General features: G+C 40.6%; 1 protein-coding gene across 7 annotated transcripts in view; it reads left to right on the top strand.

Moving 5' to 3' along the window:
- MYO16 (myosin XVI) overlaps positions 1 to 15,493 on the top strand; it is a 1,104,874-nt gene that overhangs the window by 181,602 nt on the left and 907,779 nt on the right. For 6 of the 7 annotated variants that reach the window (XM_063953181.1, XM_063953183.1, XM_063953182.1 and 3 more), the window contains exons 2-4: positions 5,067 to 5,333; positions 6,685 to 6,755; positions 12,159 to 12,302. In XM_063953181.1, the coding sequence (XP_063809251.1) occupies positions 5,105 to 5,333; positions 6,685 to 6,755; positions 12,159 to 12,302 (444 nt within the window). In that variant the 5' untranslated portion in view covers positions 5,067 to 5,104. Of the gene's footprint in view, positions 1 to 5,066; positions 5,334 to 6,684; positions 6,756 to 11,868; positions 11,997 to 12,158; positions 12,303 to 15,493 lie in introns of those variants that run through there. The other variant, XM_063953185.1, reaches the window with a different exon arrangement.

Here is a 15,493-nt window from a genome sequence, read left to right as displayed (position 1 = left end):
GCTCGTACACACTGGCCGTCAGTCCCGCGATATATAACAGCTGTAAAATAGAACGGCCGATATATAGGTCAGAGTGTACCCAGCTTTTAAGTGTTGTGGTGGGGGTGGCGGTGAGTAGGTGCACTGAGGATCCATCTTCCTTCCCAGTACTTTTTTAAAACAAATTGGAGGGGAGAGGGCTTGAAGTTCTGTCAGTTGTAAATAAACAACTTATGAATATTGTGGATTTGTTTTTATTTTGTTTGTTATTGTAATTCCACATTATAAATAATGATGGCATCATCAAGTAAAAAAAATCTAACTACAGCAAATATTAATATTTTTTTTTAAATAAACTAACTGCAATTTATTATACTATATATATATATATATATATATATATATATATATATATATATATATATTTGTTTAGTTGTTGCATAACTGTGTAATATAATTGCCAATGGATCCAGCTATGTATCAACATGTGATCACTAATCATTTCCTCAGTAACATTTGAACACAGAATTCCTGGAGGAGTGAATGTGTGCTAACTATGATAATTGTTGATGTGCTAATAAGCTAATAAGGCATACTTTATGAGTATTTGTTACTAATTGGCAACAAGAACATGTTGTAGTCATATTGCTGGTTTTCTTCAATACACTTGACTGTTTCTATTTTCTTTTGCAAAAGTGTGTTAAGAAATGGTCATATAAGTTCTACAAGCATAGCAAAAGGTTACCTCTGCTGATATACAGAGCATGGTTGATAAATATTAATAGTTTATTTTAACTGTATAAATACCTATTCACGAAGAGAACTAGACTGTATGTTTCAGATTCGCCATTCATCCTACTACAGCATGTAATTGGATTGCATGGATTTATTATAGCATAAAATAAAGAGCTATGATGAAGACACTGGGCCTAATTCAGATCTGATCGCAGCAGCAAAATTGTTCTCTAATGGGCAAAACCATGTGTACTGCAGGAGGGGCAAATATAACAGAGAGATTTAGATTTAGGTGGGTTGTATTGTTTCTGTGCAGGGTAAATACTGGCTGCTTTATTTCTACACTGCAATTTATATTTCAGTTTGAACACACCCCACCCAAATCTAACTCTCTCTGCACATGTTATATCTGCCCCACCTGCAGTGCACATGGTTTTGCCCATTAGAGAACAATTTTGCTGATGTGATCAGGTCTGAATTTGGCCCACAGTCAACTGGTTGAGGCATTAACAGTCCAAATGTCTTACATTATTTTGTGCACTGTGACTTGCTGATTTTATAGTATATACAGTATGTTTAGTGACTGTAGTCAGGGTTGGACTGGCTCACAGAGTCACAGGGGAAACCCCCGGTGCGCCCCCTCCCCCCCAACTCCTCCTCTAGGGATCTGGTTCTAGACTCTGCAGAAATACATTATACATATGTTACCTTATACTGCACAGGGCTATGATACATTCTCTACAGTGCATTGCTGTTATTAACCTGGTACATTATCATGCATGCACTGGCAGTATTTACTTTATATTTATCAAAGGGCCGAGACCATGCACTCTCTAATGATTAACCAAGCCTCTTTGGTGACATCTGGAGACTGGCCACACCCCTAAGCATTGGCCCCTACCACTGCATTCCTCGGTGGGCCTTTTATGCCCCAGTCCGACACTGACTGTAGTATATGACTGGTCTCTAATTGCTTGGATACATGCAGTTGTTCCCCCGTTATTTCTGCTGGGTGGGCAAATACTGTGTTTTGCCACCCCAGCCCCCTCCCCACCCCCGGGCCCATGAACTTCTACACAAAAGCAAATAGGGATGAAAGAAAATGGAATGAAGTGATAATAGCTTTATTTAAACTCAGGGCCGTAGAGAGTTTGTCCGGGCCCCAGTAAAGCAGGTGGTGTGGCCTAATCACAGATGTGTGGTCACACCCCCTTTAAAACAAAAACACATGAAAACCTTACTGTTAATATAAAGTGGAGTAGCGCCGGTCTGCACAAGAGGGCGCTGTACACCCCTCATCACAATTTGCAGTAAGCATAAGCAGACACTCGTGTGCAAATTGAGATAGTAAAATTATTTGACTTTATTTCTTATCTACATTATTCTAAAAAGATTTTCAGTAATTGTCTTTTTGCAGTAGTATTCTAATTTACTTATATTTAACATTGTAAAGGACTCACTGAATTCCTTTACCCTTACTGGACGCATTACTGAAATAGACGATGCACATTATGTGTCTCATACTGACATTTTTGTACACCGATTGTATGCAGTAAAAGATGCATGTAGAAAAGTATGTTTAAGTACATATGTAGTGCGAAGATATGCCCAGCTCAAAAATGTTATAATTTGCGCCATACATGTGTGAGGCCTAACAAGTGTCTACATATACAGTATATGCCCCACAATAGAGCGAGAGTAGCAATGTGACTATTGGTATTAGTAGTAATTGCGACTGTACACTAACATTACCCAGTTTATATTCACTATAATAAAGTAATGAAGTTATATATACACAAGAGAGAATATTGTCTAGCTAATAACAAATACTTATCTCATTTTGAATATCAAGGTAATTGAAAACAAATACAATTAAATCTAAGCAACTGCAGGCTGCAGGCTTTTCTTTTTATAAATGAAATAGGAAATGTGAAAATTGATATAATGATACTGGAAACTAATGTTTTAAGTACTATCAGCTGGTGGGAGCAGGGCCATCTTAACAGCAGTGTAGGCCCCTGGGCACAGCAATGCAATGGGCCCCCTACCCATCCTCCAGCGGTAGGGGTGGAGGGTGCTATCAGCGACAGCTTTGATGTCCCGTGGGGGGTGTTCTATCTTCCACTCAGCATGTAGGACCTGGGGATGGGGAGTTATTCAGAGTTGATCGCAGCAGCAAATTTGTTAGCAGTTGGGCAAAACCATGTGCACTGCAGGGGGGGGGGGGGGGGGGGCAGATATAACATGTGCAGAGAGAGTCAGATTTGGGTGGATTATTTTGTTTCTGTGCAGGGTAAATGCTGGCAGCTTTATTTTTACACTGCAATTTAGATTTCAGTTTGAACACACCCCACCCAAATCTAACTCTCTCTGATTGTTATATCTGTCCCCTCCCCCCCTGCAGTGCACATGGTTTTGCCCAACTGCTAACAAATTTGCTGCTGCGATCAACTTTGAATTAGGCCCCTGGACCAGAAATTTCTGCTAATTATTACTTTACTGCACAGATGGGGCTAAACTGTAGGAGGGGGCATTGGGCTGAATGAAGAAGCCCTGGTACATGACTTCCAGGGTGGTAGGGGGTGTTTAATACGTAGGGGAGTGTTGGATAATGGAGTGGGCTTAATATTTATCATTTCCCAGTAGGAGGGCAGCTTGCTTGACTGCAGATATCTCAAGTTCCTGAAAATATATTTCTTAGCTTTTAATGGGATAAAAAATCTAGATAGTCCCACCTTTTAGGAGGTTCTTGGGACTTGGGGATCAGAGTTCAGGAGCAAGAGCAATTCACCAATGAAAATCTCAAACTGCATATTAGGCGTTTGGAGCTGGAGCACGGACCAGCTGCTGGAAGGCTGATATCTCTGGTTCTGGGCATAGCAGAGACAAGCTGCTAGTGTCCACCAAAAGGGGAGAGTCCCAGCTTTTAGAGTATACCTTCAGAAAAACTCTAAGTCAGACAGAACCCGAGATCTCTGTCTGGGAAGAGCAATTAACAGGCTTGGATGGGGAACACTGCTTTCAAGTCGGATATCTCCGGTTCCCCAGGGCCGATTTTCAAAAATCTGGTACCCCTGGAAAGAGCCTAGGGCCCTTAAACTCCTGTGGCCCTTGGGCAAGAGCCTATTGAGCCCATATGAAAAGACGGCCCTTGGTGGGAGCACTACCCAATAAGAGGCACCTAGGTAGTGCGGCCAATAGTTATCATCATCATTGATATCATTGCACAAGCCATTCAGCACCACCAAAAAGCATACAGTATCTACAGATGCGCCGTTTCTAATACCCCTGTCACACCACACAAATAACCCGGTATCGACCTGGGTCAGTGTGCGGTGTGAAAGCGACTTGGTGGAAATCCCAGGTCGCCTGACCTGGTAATTCAACCCGGTAATAAAGCACTGTTATTCCCGGGTTGAATACCGGGTCAGTGGCAGCGTAAACAGGTTCCCGGGTCGAGGCGACCCGGGACCCGTTCACTAGATAGGGAGAGGCGGCACGGAGATGAGTTCATCTCCTAGCGCCGCCTCTCCCCCCCCCCCGCTATGGCAACTGACCCGGTTAGGGTCCAATGCCGGATCCCACCCGGGAAGGACCCATTTTAAATTCCTGGATGGGATCCAGCATTGGCAGTGTGAAAGCGGTATAATTGTGTTGCAATTACAGGAACACACCCTTACTGTATTCAGCCTATACTTGCTAGCTCATGACAAACCCTGTTTCACATTTCCAGATGCAAGTTATTGATGCACCAAAATATTATATATGGATCAGATGTGTCATGTGTGCATACACATGTGCAGTACAGAAATGCATCCATTTTGTAAAACAGAAATTGCTGTACATCTAACATTAAATGAACCTCTAGGTTTTTCTTTTTCTTTTTTTTTAAAATAAAAATAGCACTCCAAGAAAGGCATACCTAGAGCTATGAGTAGTGTGCCATTTTTATATAGACCTATTTGGGCAACTGGGCATCATATTATGGGCTAGATGTACTAATACTTGAAATGTGATAAAGTGGATAGTGGTAAAGTACAAGCCAATCAGCTCCTACTCTGACTGCCATGTTACAGATTGTGTTCAAAAATTGTCAGGAGCTGGTTGGTTGGTAGTTTATCTCTTTCCACTTTATCACTTTTCAAGGGTTGGTACATCTGGCCCCATGTGATAGTAAAAGGCACTGGCAGGGCCCATTAAGCCTTCATGCTTTGTTCTGTAACTAGACAGAGTTTATGTTTGTGAAGAAAATGTTTCATGCGTCTGTATTATGAGAATATGAAATGTAAAACATGGCTGGCAATATTGAGCATTCTAGTAATTTCTCTTGTTACCTTCTGTTTCTCTCAAAGGCTGTTTCCAACTTTGTAATGTTTTTCGATCACATGACATGGAAATTGACCAGTGTTTGCTGGAGTCTCTTCCTTTGGGCCAGCGCCAACGTCTCGTGAGACGTATGCGCTGTGACCAACTAAAGGCTTATTACGAGCGTGAAAAGGCCCTACAAAAACAAGACGGATACAACAAAAGAAGAAGCAAGCAAAAGAAAAGTGACAAAGTTAATTTCCAACTTTCCGACAAGATAAAAGATGCAATAATCCACCATGATGACAAAGAAGGTAAGAGGAAAACAACATTAAAGAATGCAGTGGTGGAAATACAAATGATTATACATTGTGCACTCACTTCCTCAAAATGTGCCGCCTAATCATTATGACAAAATAACAAGTGAAGAAGAGAAAATGTTACTTTATTTTATTAGTTGGTGCAAATAGTTTTGTGTCCCATGTTCTCATGTTGCCATTGGCTGTCAGTAACTAATAGCATTTAACTCAATGTGGGGCAAATAATCATTTTGTTATTCATATCTCTATTACAGTACTTTCATACAATTGCAAAGCTGCTAACGGCTTCATTTACTAGGGATAGTCTCCGGTTGTAAAGATATATGCCTGGAAATTTTACTAAAGTCCCTGTTTTCCAAATGGCCTGCACAATAAATTTTCTTAACTGAATGCAGGTCTCGTCCATACTCTGGGCTTTACAGTATATCTCAATATTTATTGCTAGGAGATTGCAGTACTCAGTGTTCTACATATGATATGCTGAGATGCACTGGCTGTAGTAGCAATGGGTCTAAGTTGATGCAAAGTTTCATGTTAATCTAGTATCATAGCAGTATAAGCCATTACGCAGAGGTTACACTTATGACATTACTGTTATCCAATCATTGTGTTCCCCTTTTTGCTTTGTTTGTCACATACTGCCTTTGTAAATGATCATTTAGCAGAATTAATTGTCTACGATTTAAGCTGTAATGAGGTAGATTAGTACGGGGTATGACTGGCTAAATCTAAGGTTAGTTCTATTCAGTTTGATACATTTCGGTGACAAATACTTTGCTAACAGGTTTGTAGATGGGCAGAACCTCTTTAAACTTAAATCCTACCGTACATATTACATTCGATAACTCAATTTTTGCTATATTCTGTATATGCTAATGCTAGTATCTATTCCAGTATGCAAACATCAAGTTTCCATAAGTCTTTGCTGAGCTCCTAAATTCAATATATAGTATATATTTAACACTCTATACAATATTGAGATTGTTAGTGGTTTGTTCTGTTTATAGCTCTGTACAACCAGATGGTTTTAATGTTAATGTCATTTACATGGCTTTGTGTTGAAGTTTATTGAGTTATGTCCATATATAGATATGAAGGCATAATGTAACAAAAGAAGGCATATAACAGAAATACAGCTTTTACTTTTTAAAGTACTTCTCTTGGTAAACAAATGTAATAAGACAATTCAATATACTTCCCTTAGTTAGCAGTTAAACAGGAAATATTTGTTTTCCTTAGTTAATGTCTGGACTTTTCTAGGTTAATTGATATGAAGTTAAAATGATGCTTGTGGTCCTAAACAGAAATGTACACTTATTCATTCATTTGTTATATAAAATTGCAGTATTGCAGTTACTAAAGGATGGTGCTGATCCCCACACTCTTATCACTTCAGGAGGATGTCTTCTTCATCTGGTAAGTCTTTTTTAAGGAATGGTAAAAAGGAATGTGCATACATTTTTTATTACAAGAAAGTAATTGGTTACTCACAAATAGACTGCTCTGCATCATATAAGAAGCTTTTACACATGTTTAATCCCAGTTTATGCATGCCAATATGAAGATGCTGACTAAACGGATGTATTAAATGTTCTGCATGACAATCGGGGGGGTTGGAAGAGCTCAAGGGGTGGATAGGTAGGTACATTTTTTGCACTTACAGCAATGCTAAAAAAAAGAATTCTAGATCTATGATGGGTAGACATATGCAGAAATGTCCAGTTTCCATAGCCTATCTTACATTCTGTGCTTGCCCAGAAAAGAAAAAAAGCATTCATGTGCACCTCTGCGGACTTACGTTACTCTGGCACTTATGAGATATGTGAAATGGTGTTCTTACTTATCTGACTATTGTAAGAGCATGTTTGCGTAATTGAGAACACATACAGATTAGGAAACTGTATTTTAAGAATAGCCATACTTGTGCATAGGTGACTTAATCAGTACCTTAGTTATTTTGATTGAGCCATGTGTGCTCAAGCATGGATATCACTAAAACCTGGACTGTTATTGTGCCTTGAGGACTGAGGTTAGGAATCACTGCTGTACAGTTATAAAAAGCATCCAATGTATTTCATCCTGGGCTTTTTAAAGGATGTCAAAAAGTCTTGAAGGATGTACCGTATTATGCTTTTTGTCACATGAAGTCTGCATGACAAACTAGAAGAGAATTCCAAATATTACAGTAACTTTTAAAATATTATTGATGTCTTTTAGTGTATTTTATTTCACTAGCAAAACATATGGCTAAAAACATAAGTGTAAGGCAGGTGCAAATGCTACTTGTGCAGTAGAATATGCATTTTGCAATAGTAACAACATTGTAGATAGACACAATTGAAGCCAACTCTGCATGAACCTCATACAGTGTATTCGAAAACATCTGAATAAAAGGAATGCCCTTGTGCAGAGTTGGGTGGCAAATTTTATCCTGGTGGTGCGCAGAAACACTGGCCCTTGAGCAGGGGCCCATCCTTATAAAGAGGTTTAAGTATCGAGTACAGGGACTTATTTATCAAAGGTTGAAAAACTCTATTGCTGGAGAAAACCAATATTTTTACTGGCTGAAGGGATTATAGTGGTAATAAGGGATGTGGTCAATATTAGGGACTGAGGACTGCAGTATTAGGTGCTTTTAAATGGGCAGATTTCTTAAATCATTCAGAAATTGCTATTTCTGCATGGTTTTGGTGGCAAAAAAGGTTAATGAATAGAAAAAAAAATCCCCCAGTACGCCAAAATGGACCAGCAAAAGAGACCTAAATCCTACATGATAATAGTAATGCAGAGATCTCCGTTACATACATTTGCATCATGTGGTAGGCTACCACCCATAGCCAGGCATCTCTGCTCTGGTGGTCCTATGCTACATGATAATAGCATAATCCTTGTGTCATACATCTATACATTTATGTATTTTTAAAGTTAGTGCCAAGTCATCTAGAGTCAACCCAAGGTCCTCCTGTATGTCACTACAGGGATCAGCATACACTCCAACTACTGATCCCATCCATGCCATTCAGAACAGTGATACATGGAATGGTAGTTGCTCAAATTAGTTTATCGGTCCATATGTTTGCAAATGTTTGTATGCAACTCCATTACTGTTCTCATGCAGGATGGCTGCTTCTTTTGCTGGTCCATTATGGTGTGCTGGGGGACTTTGTGTTTGTTTTTTTTCGAGTCCAGTACACCCACCAACCCCCCCCCCCCCACCAGCCACACACACACACACACACACACACACGCTCCTTTGATGGATCAATACATTGATTTAAACAAACACCATTCTCTGTACGGTTAATGAAAAGAGCTTTTTGAGGAAACTTTCATTTTTTTATTTTACCAACAGCACTGTAATATGAAATAATACATAAAGAAGGGTTTCAAAAGAAAAATGCCATCTCTTAACTATTACATACAAAAAAGGACAGTTATACGGCTCACCATGTGTTTCTTATCATACAGCACATGAGGTGGGATAAGAATCAAACCTACATAAAATAACTATAGATACATTCCACTGTGTTTACATGTATGCAGGCGCCAATGAGGGATTCTGGTTGCCTTAGTTTAGGCTATTACACACGTAATCGCATAGTCAAAATCGGACATAGCATGGATCTCACCGTGTGTACACACCTTAATAAATGTGCGTCAAGCTGCTGCCCGCTCCCAATTCAGTGTTTTGTGAGCTGGCAGGCTCTTGTTGAAGTTATTTATTATTTATTTATTACCAGTTATTTATATAGCGCACACATATTCCACAGCGCTTTACAGAGAGAATATTTGCCCAATCACATCAGTTCCTGCCCCAATGGATCTTACAATCTATATTCCCTACACACACATTCACACTTGGATTAATTTTGTTGAGACCCAATTAACCTAGCCAGAGCCGGCCTAGGGCATTTGGTATGCTTAGGGGCACCAGCAGCTCCTGCTGATTAAAATGATATGCGGCATGCCTATATTCTGTGTGTGACTGCGGCTGTATCTGCATACGAAATGCTACGTTGTGTGTATTCCGGGAAATCACTGTAATGTAGCATTTCGTATGCAGATACAGCTGCAGTCGCACACAGAATATAGGCATGCTGCATATCATTTTAATCAGCAGAAGCTGCTTGTGCATCCTAGCCATATAGTAATGCAAATAAGATGCATTTTCATAAACAAAAGGTGCCCGATGTTAGCAGAGCTGCCAGCTGACTCATGCCAGGCATCTCCTGCAGAACTAGCGGCGGTGCTAGGGGGCACCAGCCAAAATCTTGCCTAGGGCATCATATTGGTTAGGGCCGGCTCTGAACCTAGCAGTATATTTTTGGATTGTGGGAGGAAACCGGATTGCTTAGAGGAAACCCACGCAAGTACTGGGAGAGTATACAAACTCCACACAGTTAGGGCCATGGTGGGAATCAAACCCATGACCTCAGTGCTGTGAGGCAGTAATGCTAACCATTACACCATCCGTACTGCCTAAGTTATATGATTTATCTGGCATAGTGGTCACCCCTAGCTGGATTAGGACCCTCTAGGGTCCAGGGCAATGTAATGGTGGGAGGCCTAGGCAAAAGAGCAGCAACTTGAAGCTGATAAATCAATAATTTCATTTTCATCAATGTATTGTAGCAGTAAAGATGGTCCTGACCTATTTCCGCAATAACCTAGGCAAGTGTAGCAAATATATATATATATATATATATATATATATATGTATATATGTATATATATATATATATATATATATATAGATTGAGCAGCGCACATCTATAGCAGCTCCATCGCAAATGTGCACTCCCGACGTGATTAGGCGATCCAGCGCCTAGTCGTGCTGCGGGAGTGCACTGAGACGCTCCCATTACAGCAAATGGGGTGCGTGTGCGTCACGGATGCGCGCGCATCCCAGAAGCTGTGACAGCCACTGCCAGCACAGTCAGACTCACGATTAACGTAGCTCCATCTGTATGTGTCTTGATAAAGGGGAGAAGTCCCAGAAATGTCGACTGTACCAGTGGTGATGACGTCTTTATTTGCATCCTGAGTGCCGCCCAAACCAGCTTGTCTATATATATATATATATATATATATATATATATATATATATATATATATATATATACACACACACACACACACACACACACACACACACACACACACACACACACACACAGTATATCCTTGATTTCCTATAGGTTATTGGTGTGCCCAGGGCAAGGGTACTGAATATGATGTGCAAGTTTGCATTGCATTCTTGGCATAATTTTCTTAGCTAAAATCAATGGTCCTAAGTTCTGTATCTAAAGTATATATATATGGTCTAAATAAATGACCCAAAGTCTTCATTAAGAGTCTGACTGAGTGCCGCCTTCTTTCTACTAATCCATATAGTGGTCTTCGCCACCAGGAGGGCACCGCAGCAATTAATATACAGGTTGAGTATCCCTTATCCAAAATGCTTGGGACCAGAGGTATTTTGGATATCGGATTTTTCCGTATTTTAGAATAATTGCATACCATAATGAGATATCATGGTGATGGGACCTAAGTCTTAGCACAGAATGCATTTATGTTACATATACACCTTATACACACAGCTGGAAGGTAATTTTAGCCAATATTTTTTGTAACTTTGTGCACTGAACAAAGTGTATCTATATTCACACAATTCATTTATGTTTCATATACACCTTATACACACAGCCTGAAGGTCATTTAATACAATATTTTTAATAACTGTGTGTATTAAACAAAGTTTGTGTACATTGAGCCATCAAAAAACAAAGGTTTCACTATCTCACTCTCACGCAAAAAAGTCCGTATTTCAGAATATTCCGTATTTCGGAATATTTGGATATGGGATACTCAACCTGTACTGAGGTACACGGGAGTGCCGGGCTATTCTTCTATATATATATATATATATATATAAAATAAAGATCAATGTTCGAGAAAAATAAATACTACAAATACAAAACATACAACCACAGCAGCAGCACATTTGAGCACCATAGCATATGGTACATACAGTATACAGCATCATATTGGGGCACATTTACCATACCAGTTACAATTAACATCAGTCTCTAATTCATCTCTTCTATAGCACCATCACCCATGTAAACTCCCAGCTCTCATTATGTATTTATTACCTAACCACATGATTATCTATCATATCAGCTGCATTTCATCTGTCCTTAAGCTTAATACATTCCCCAGAAACCGCAGACTAATTCTACAAACTCAATTAATCTCTCTCACCAGCTTCATTTTCAGTTAATTTCCCCCAAGCACTTGTGCTAGTGAGTGAACTGTTTCCCTCTTGCTCAGTGTCAGTGAAATTCACTGTGTGCAAAGCACCCCTTTGTCTTCAGGCTGCTGCTTCTATTGGCAGAGTGCAAGTGGATTTTATTTTTTACTGGGACCAAGGACATTTGATGTGGAGCCATGCGTATCCTCATTGTTCCCTTTTAGAAGAGCATCCCAAATTACATTTTTCTTGACCCCTTACTTCAACTGTTCAACACAGTCTTTAACCAGACTCTCATTAACACTTATTCTGACAGCTGCCTTTATGACAAGCACAGTATTCAATATAAAACATACTGCACTTATCAGTATTCCACGGGAAGTTCTAGGTACATTTAATTCATTGTAAGTATTGAAAGTTATTTGGTCCTAGATAATAATTATCTGTCACATCCTGTATTTGCAGCTATCTGGTCAATTACAGCTTTACAATCTGAAAGCAGCCATTGAAATGTATTATGCAAATATTGAATTCCAGCTGTGAGATGTCATCTCCCTCTCTTCCAGTGTGCACGTTATGATAATACATTTGCAGCAGAAATCCTTATTGACCGAGGAGTTAACATAAATCACCAAGATGAAGAATTCTGGACTCCGATGCATGTTGCTTGTGCATGTGATAACCCCGATATTGTCCTTCTACTTCTCTTTGTAAGTATCCAAAATTAATGGAAATAATTGGTTTAAGAAATTAATTATACTTATCATGACTATTGCTTGGAATGTGCTTTACATTTGTTTCAAAAAATAACAAAATATGTTACGTAAAATCCAATTATCACAAATCTATACAAGTGACCTAGCACATATGTCATCATACATAGGGCAATGGTGGTCATTCCGAGTTGTTCGCTCGCTAGCTGTTTTTAGCAGCCGTGCAAACGCTATGCCGCCTCCCACTGGGAGTGTATTTTAGCTTAGCAGAAGTGCGAACGAAAGGATCGCAGAGCGGCGGCAAAGTTTTTTTTGTGAAGTTTTACAGTAGCTCAATACCTACTCAGCGCTTGCGATCACTTCAGACTATTCAGTTCCTGTTTTGACGTCACAAACACGCCCTGCCACGCCTGCGTTTTTCCTGGCACGCCTGCGTTTTTACGAACACTCCCTGAAAACGGCCAGTTGACACCCAGAAACGCCCACTTCATGTCAATCACTCTGCGGTCCGCAGTGCGACTGAAAAGCTTTGCTAGACCCTGTGTGAAACTACATCGGCCATTGTTAAAAATACGTTGCACGTGCGCAATGCGCCGCATATGCATGTGCAGAAGTGCCTTTTTTTGCCTCATCGCTGCACAGCGAATGAATGCAGCTAGCGATCAACTCGGATGACCCCCAATGTTCCACAGTATAAGCAGTGAGACTGAATTGGTGTGCATAATAGTTGTGACCTATCTCTAGATTTCCTGAAACAATATATTAATACCTATTGTATGTCATTCCCATAAACTAGACAGTTTCTGCAACTGTATGTTTTGCTTCCATTTATAGCATTATACATTCCTGTTCCAGTTCTTCACAGTTTTTTTTTTCTGCAGTAAGTGTATACTGCAAATTAGAGTATTTATAAGTAGGAGCGCCTGCAGAAAAGATAGGTGACATTTGAAAATAAAGTCAAACGTGTGTGAATATTGTAAAGTGAGAGGGCTCATTTTCACATTTGATCTGATTAATGTAAGAGGTGTTTTGTTGGAGTAGATAGATAGTAATTAATGAAGGATGTAGTTGGGATCCCAGTGTTTGGGATCCTGGCACTCAGAATACCGGCGCCGGAATCCCGACAGTTGTCAGAATGCCGACGCAGGAATCCATTACCATTATAGATAAGCACTGCAGGTCTGATTGTAAAATAGAATAAGATGTGTAGTATGGCTGCCTCCATAATGTTGCTATTTCCAAAAGTGGAGGCCCTTGAGCGCTTCCACTATGAAGACATCTTTAATAAATCAGATTAGATAGATGATCGAATAATGTCTAAAAGTCTTCTAAAACATTTATTAGAAAGCCACGTAAACCTCCCACACTAATTTGTATATAACAACAGTCATAACTAGTATCTATTATTTGTATGTTCTGTGTCTGTGGCATGTACTTGTCACTTCTCATCCTCAAACTCCCATTGATTTACCAATAGGCTTTGCTATCAGCTCCAATGTTGTGGTTAAGATTACACTTGTGACTGAAAACTGGAACACCAATTAAAGATCCCACTGAAACGGGAGCAAGACATATAAATTATGAATGCTGTTACATACCAGATTAACTTTTAATAAGTACCTTAGAAGTTTTTTAACATTGTGTGCTTCTGAATTTGTATTGTGAACGTCTTTGAGGAAATTTGTAATAATTTCTCTATCATCCATATGGGATACTGGGGACACTTAGTATGATGGGGTGTAGTTGGGGTCCAAAGGAGCTGGTGCACTTTGAATTTCTTCAACAGGGTGTGCTGGCTCCTCCCCTCTATGCCCTCCCTCACAACTCAGTTTAGCAAAATGTGCAATCAGGAGAAGATACACACTCTGGAGCTCCAGAGAGTTTTACTTCAGTTTATGTTTTTCTTCAGTTTATTTTAATGTTTGTTATTTTCAGGTAGGCTGTTGGGCAACAGCTTACCTGCACCGAGGGACACTGGGGTGGGGACCGACACTGGCCTCCTGGAGGTGCTGAGTCGAATACCACTGACAGGACAACAGTCCTGAGGGTCAGTATACCGCAGGCATTGCGCTCTCACGCACACACCCGCAGCACGCCGCACACCCCCAGTACAGATCCTGAAGGTCGGCAGAGTGCTGCGTGACAACCGGGGACCCCAGTTGCGGGTTCCCCGGTTCTATGTGCGGCATGATCGCGGGGTGGGCATTCGGTCTCCCTTTGGGGTGATCTCATAGCCCCCCCACGTAAACTGGCTGGCGGTTGTGAAAATAGGTGTTAGTACCTCATTTACACAGATTGGGGACTTTTGCCAGTATAAATATACATGTAGCCCCAGTGCCATTGCAATGGGTGGAGCTTCCTCAGAGCGGGACCAGCGGCTTCCTGGTGCCATTTCCTGCACTCTCAGCATTGCTGCAGGACTGCCAGCTCCTCAAAGTGATTTTCCACGGCCAGACACTGGTACAGGGGTGTAGTTAAAAGGGGAGAGCCCGCTGTGGGACCCTTGTATTAGGCTCCTCATGCACTGTACATCCAATTGCCTCTCTTCTAACTGTACAATTGATAGTTTCTGGCTGTGTGCTGGTTCCTACTCTCTGAGCCTCTCCACACATACTGGGCAAGGAAGGAAGGCTTGTACCTGTGTCTCTGTGTATGTGTGTGAATGTAAATGTCCTCTGTCAGCATGGTGAAAAAAAGTTGTGTGCACTATTTGTCACACCAGGTTTTCCCCCTCCCCTGCAGATTCTCTCATGTGTGAACAATGCAGTCAGCCTTCACAAGGTAGTGGGGATTCTGGGGGTGATTTGCAGGAGCCAGCTTGACTCAGTTATATTAAAACTATGATGGCTGACATGTCCAATGAATTGACTACTACCAGACAGAAAAGGCAGCAGTTACAACAGTCTATGGCTGCTCTGACAAAAGATAGGGCAGACAGCAGGCGTGTTTTTCCTCTACCAATTCCATTACCCCAAGAAAGGGGGTTACCTGATATTTTCCTCGGAATCCGAGGAGGAGGTGCCAGAAGTGGAAGAGGGGGAGGAGCTGGAATCTAATACTGAGTTAGATGATTCCTCTGCTGCACAAGGTGTAGACTTACTTATCATTGTAATAAGGGATGTTCTAAATATTCCTGGGAATGAGACAGAAATGTGCAGCAATTTTTTTTTCTCTGCACAGAAAAATGT

This window comes from Pseudophryne corroboree, chromosome 2 (assembly GCF_028390025.1).
Source record: "Pseudophryne corroboree isolate aPseCor3 chromosome 2, aPseCor3.hap2, whole genome shotgun sequence".
NCBI classification, from domain to species: domain Eukaryota; kingdom Metazoa; phylum Chordata; class Amphibia; order Anura; family Myobatrachidae; genus Pseudophryne; species Pseudophryne corroboree.
Note: the sequence above shows the minus strand (reverse complement) of the source record. Positions and strands in the feature narration are given on the sequence as shown.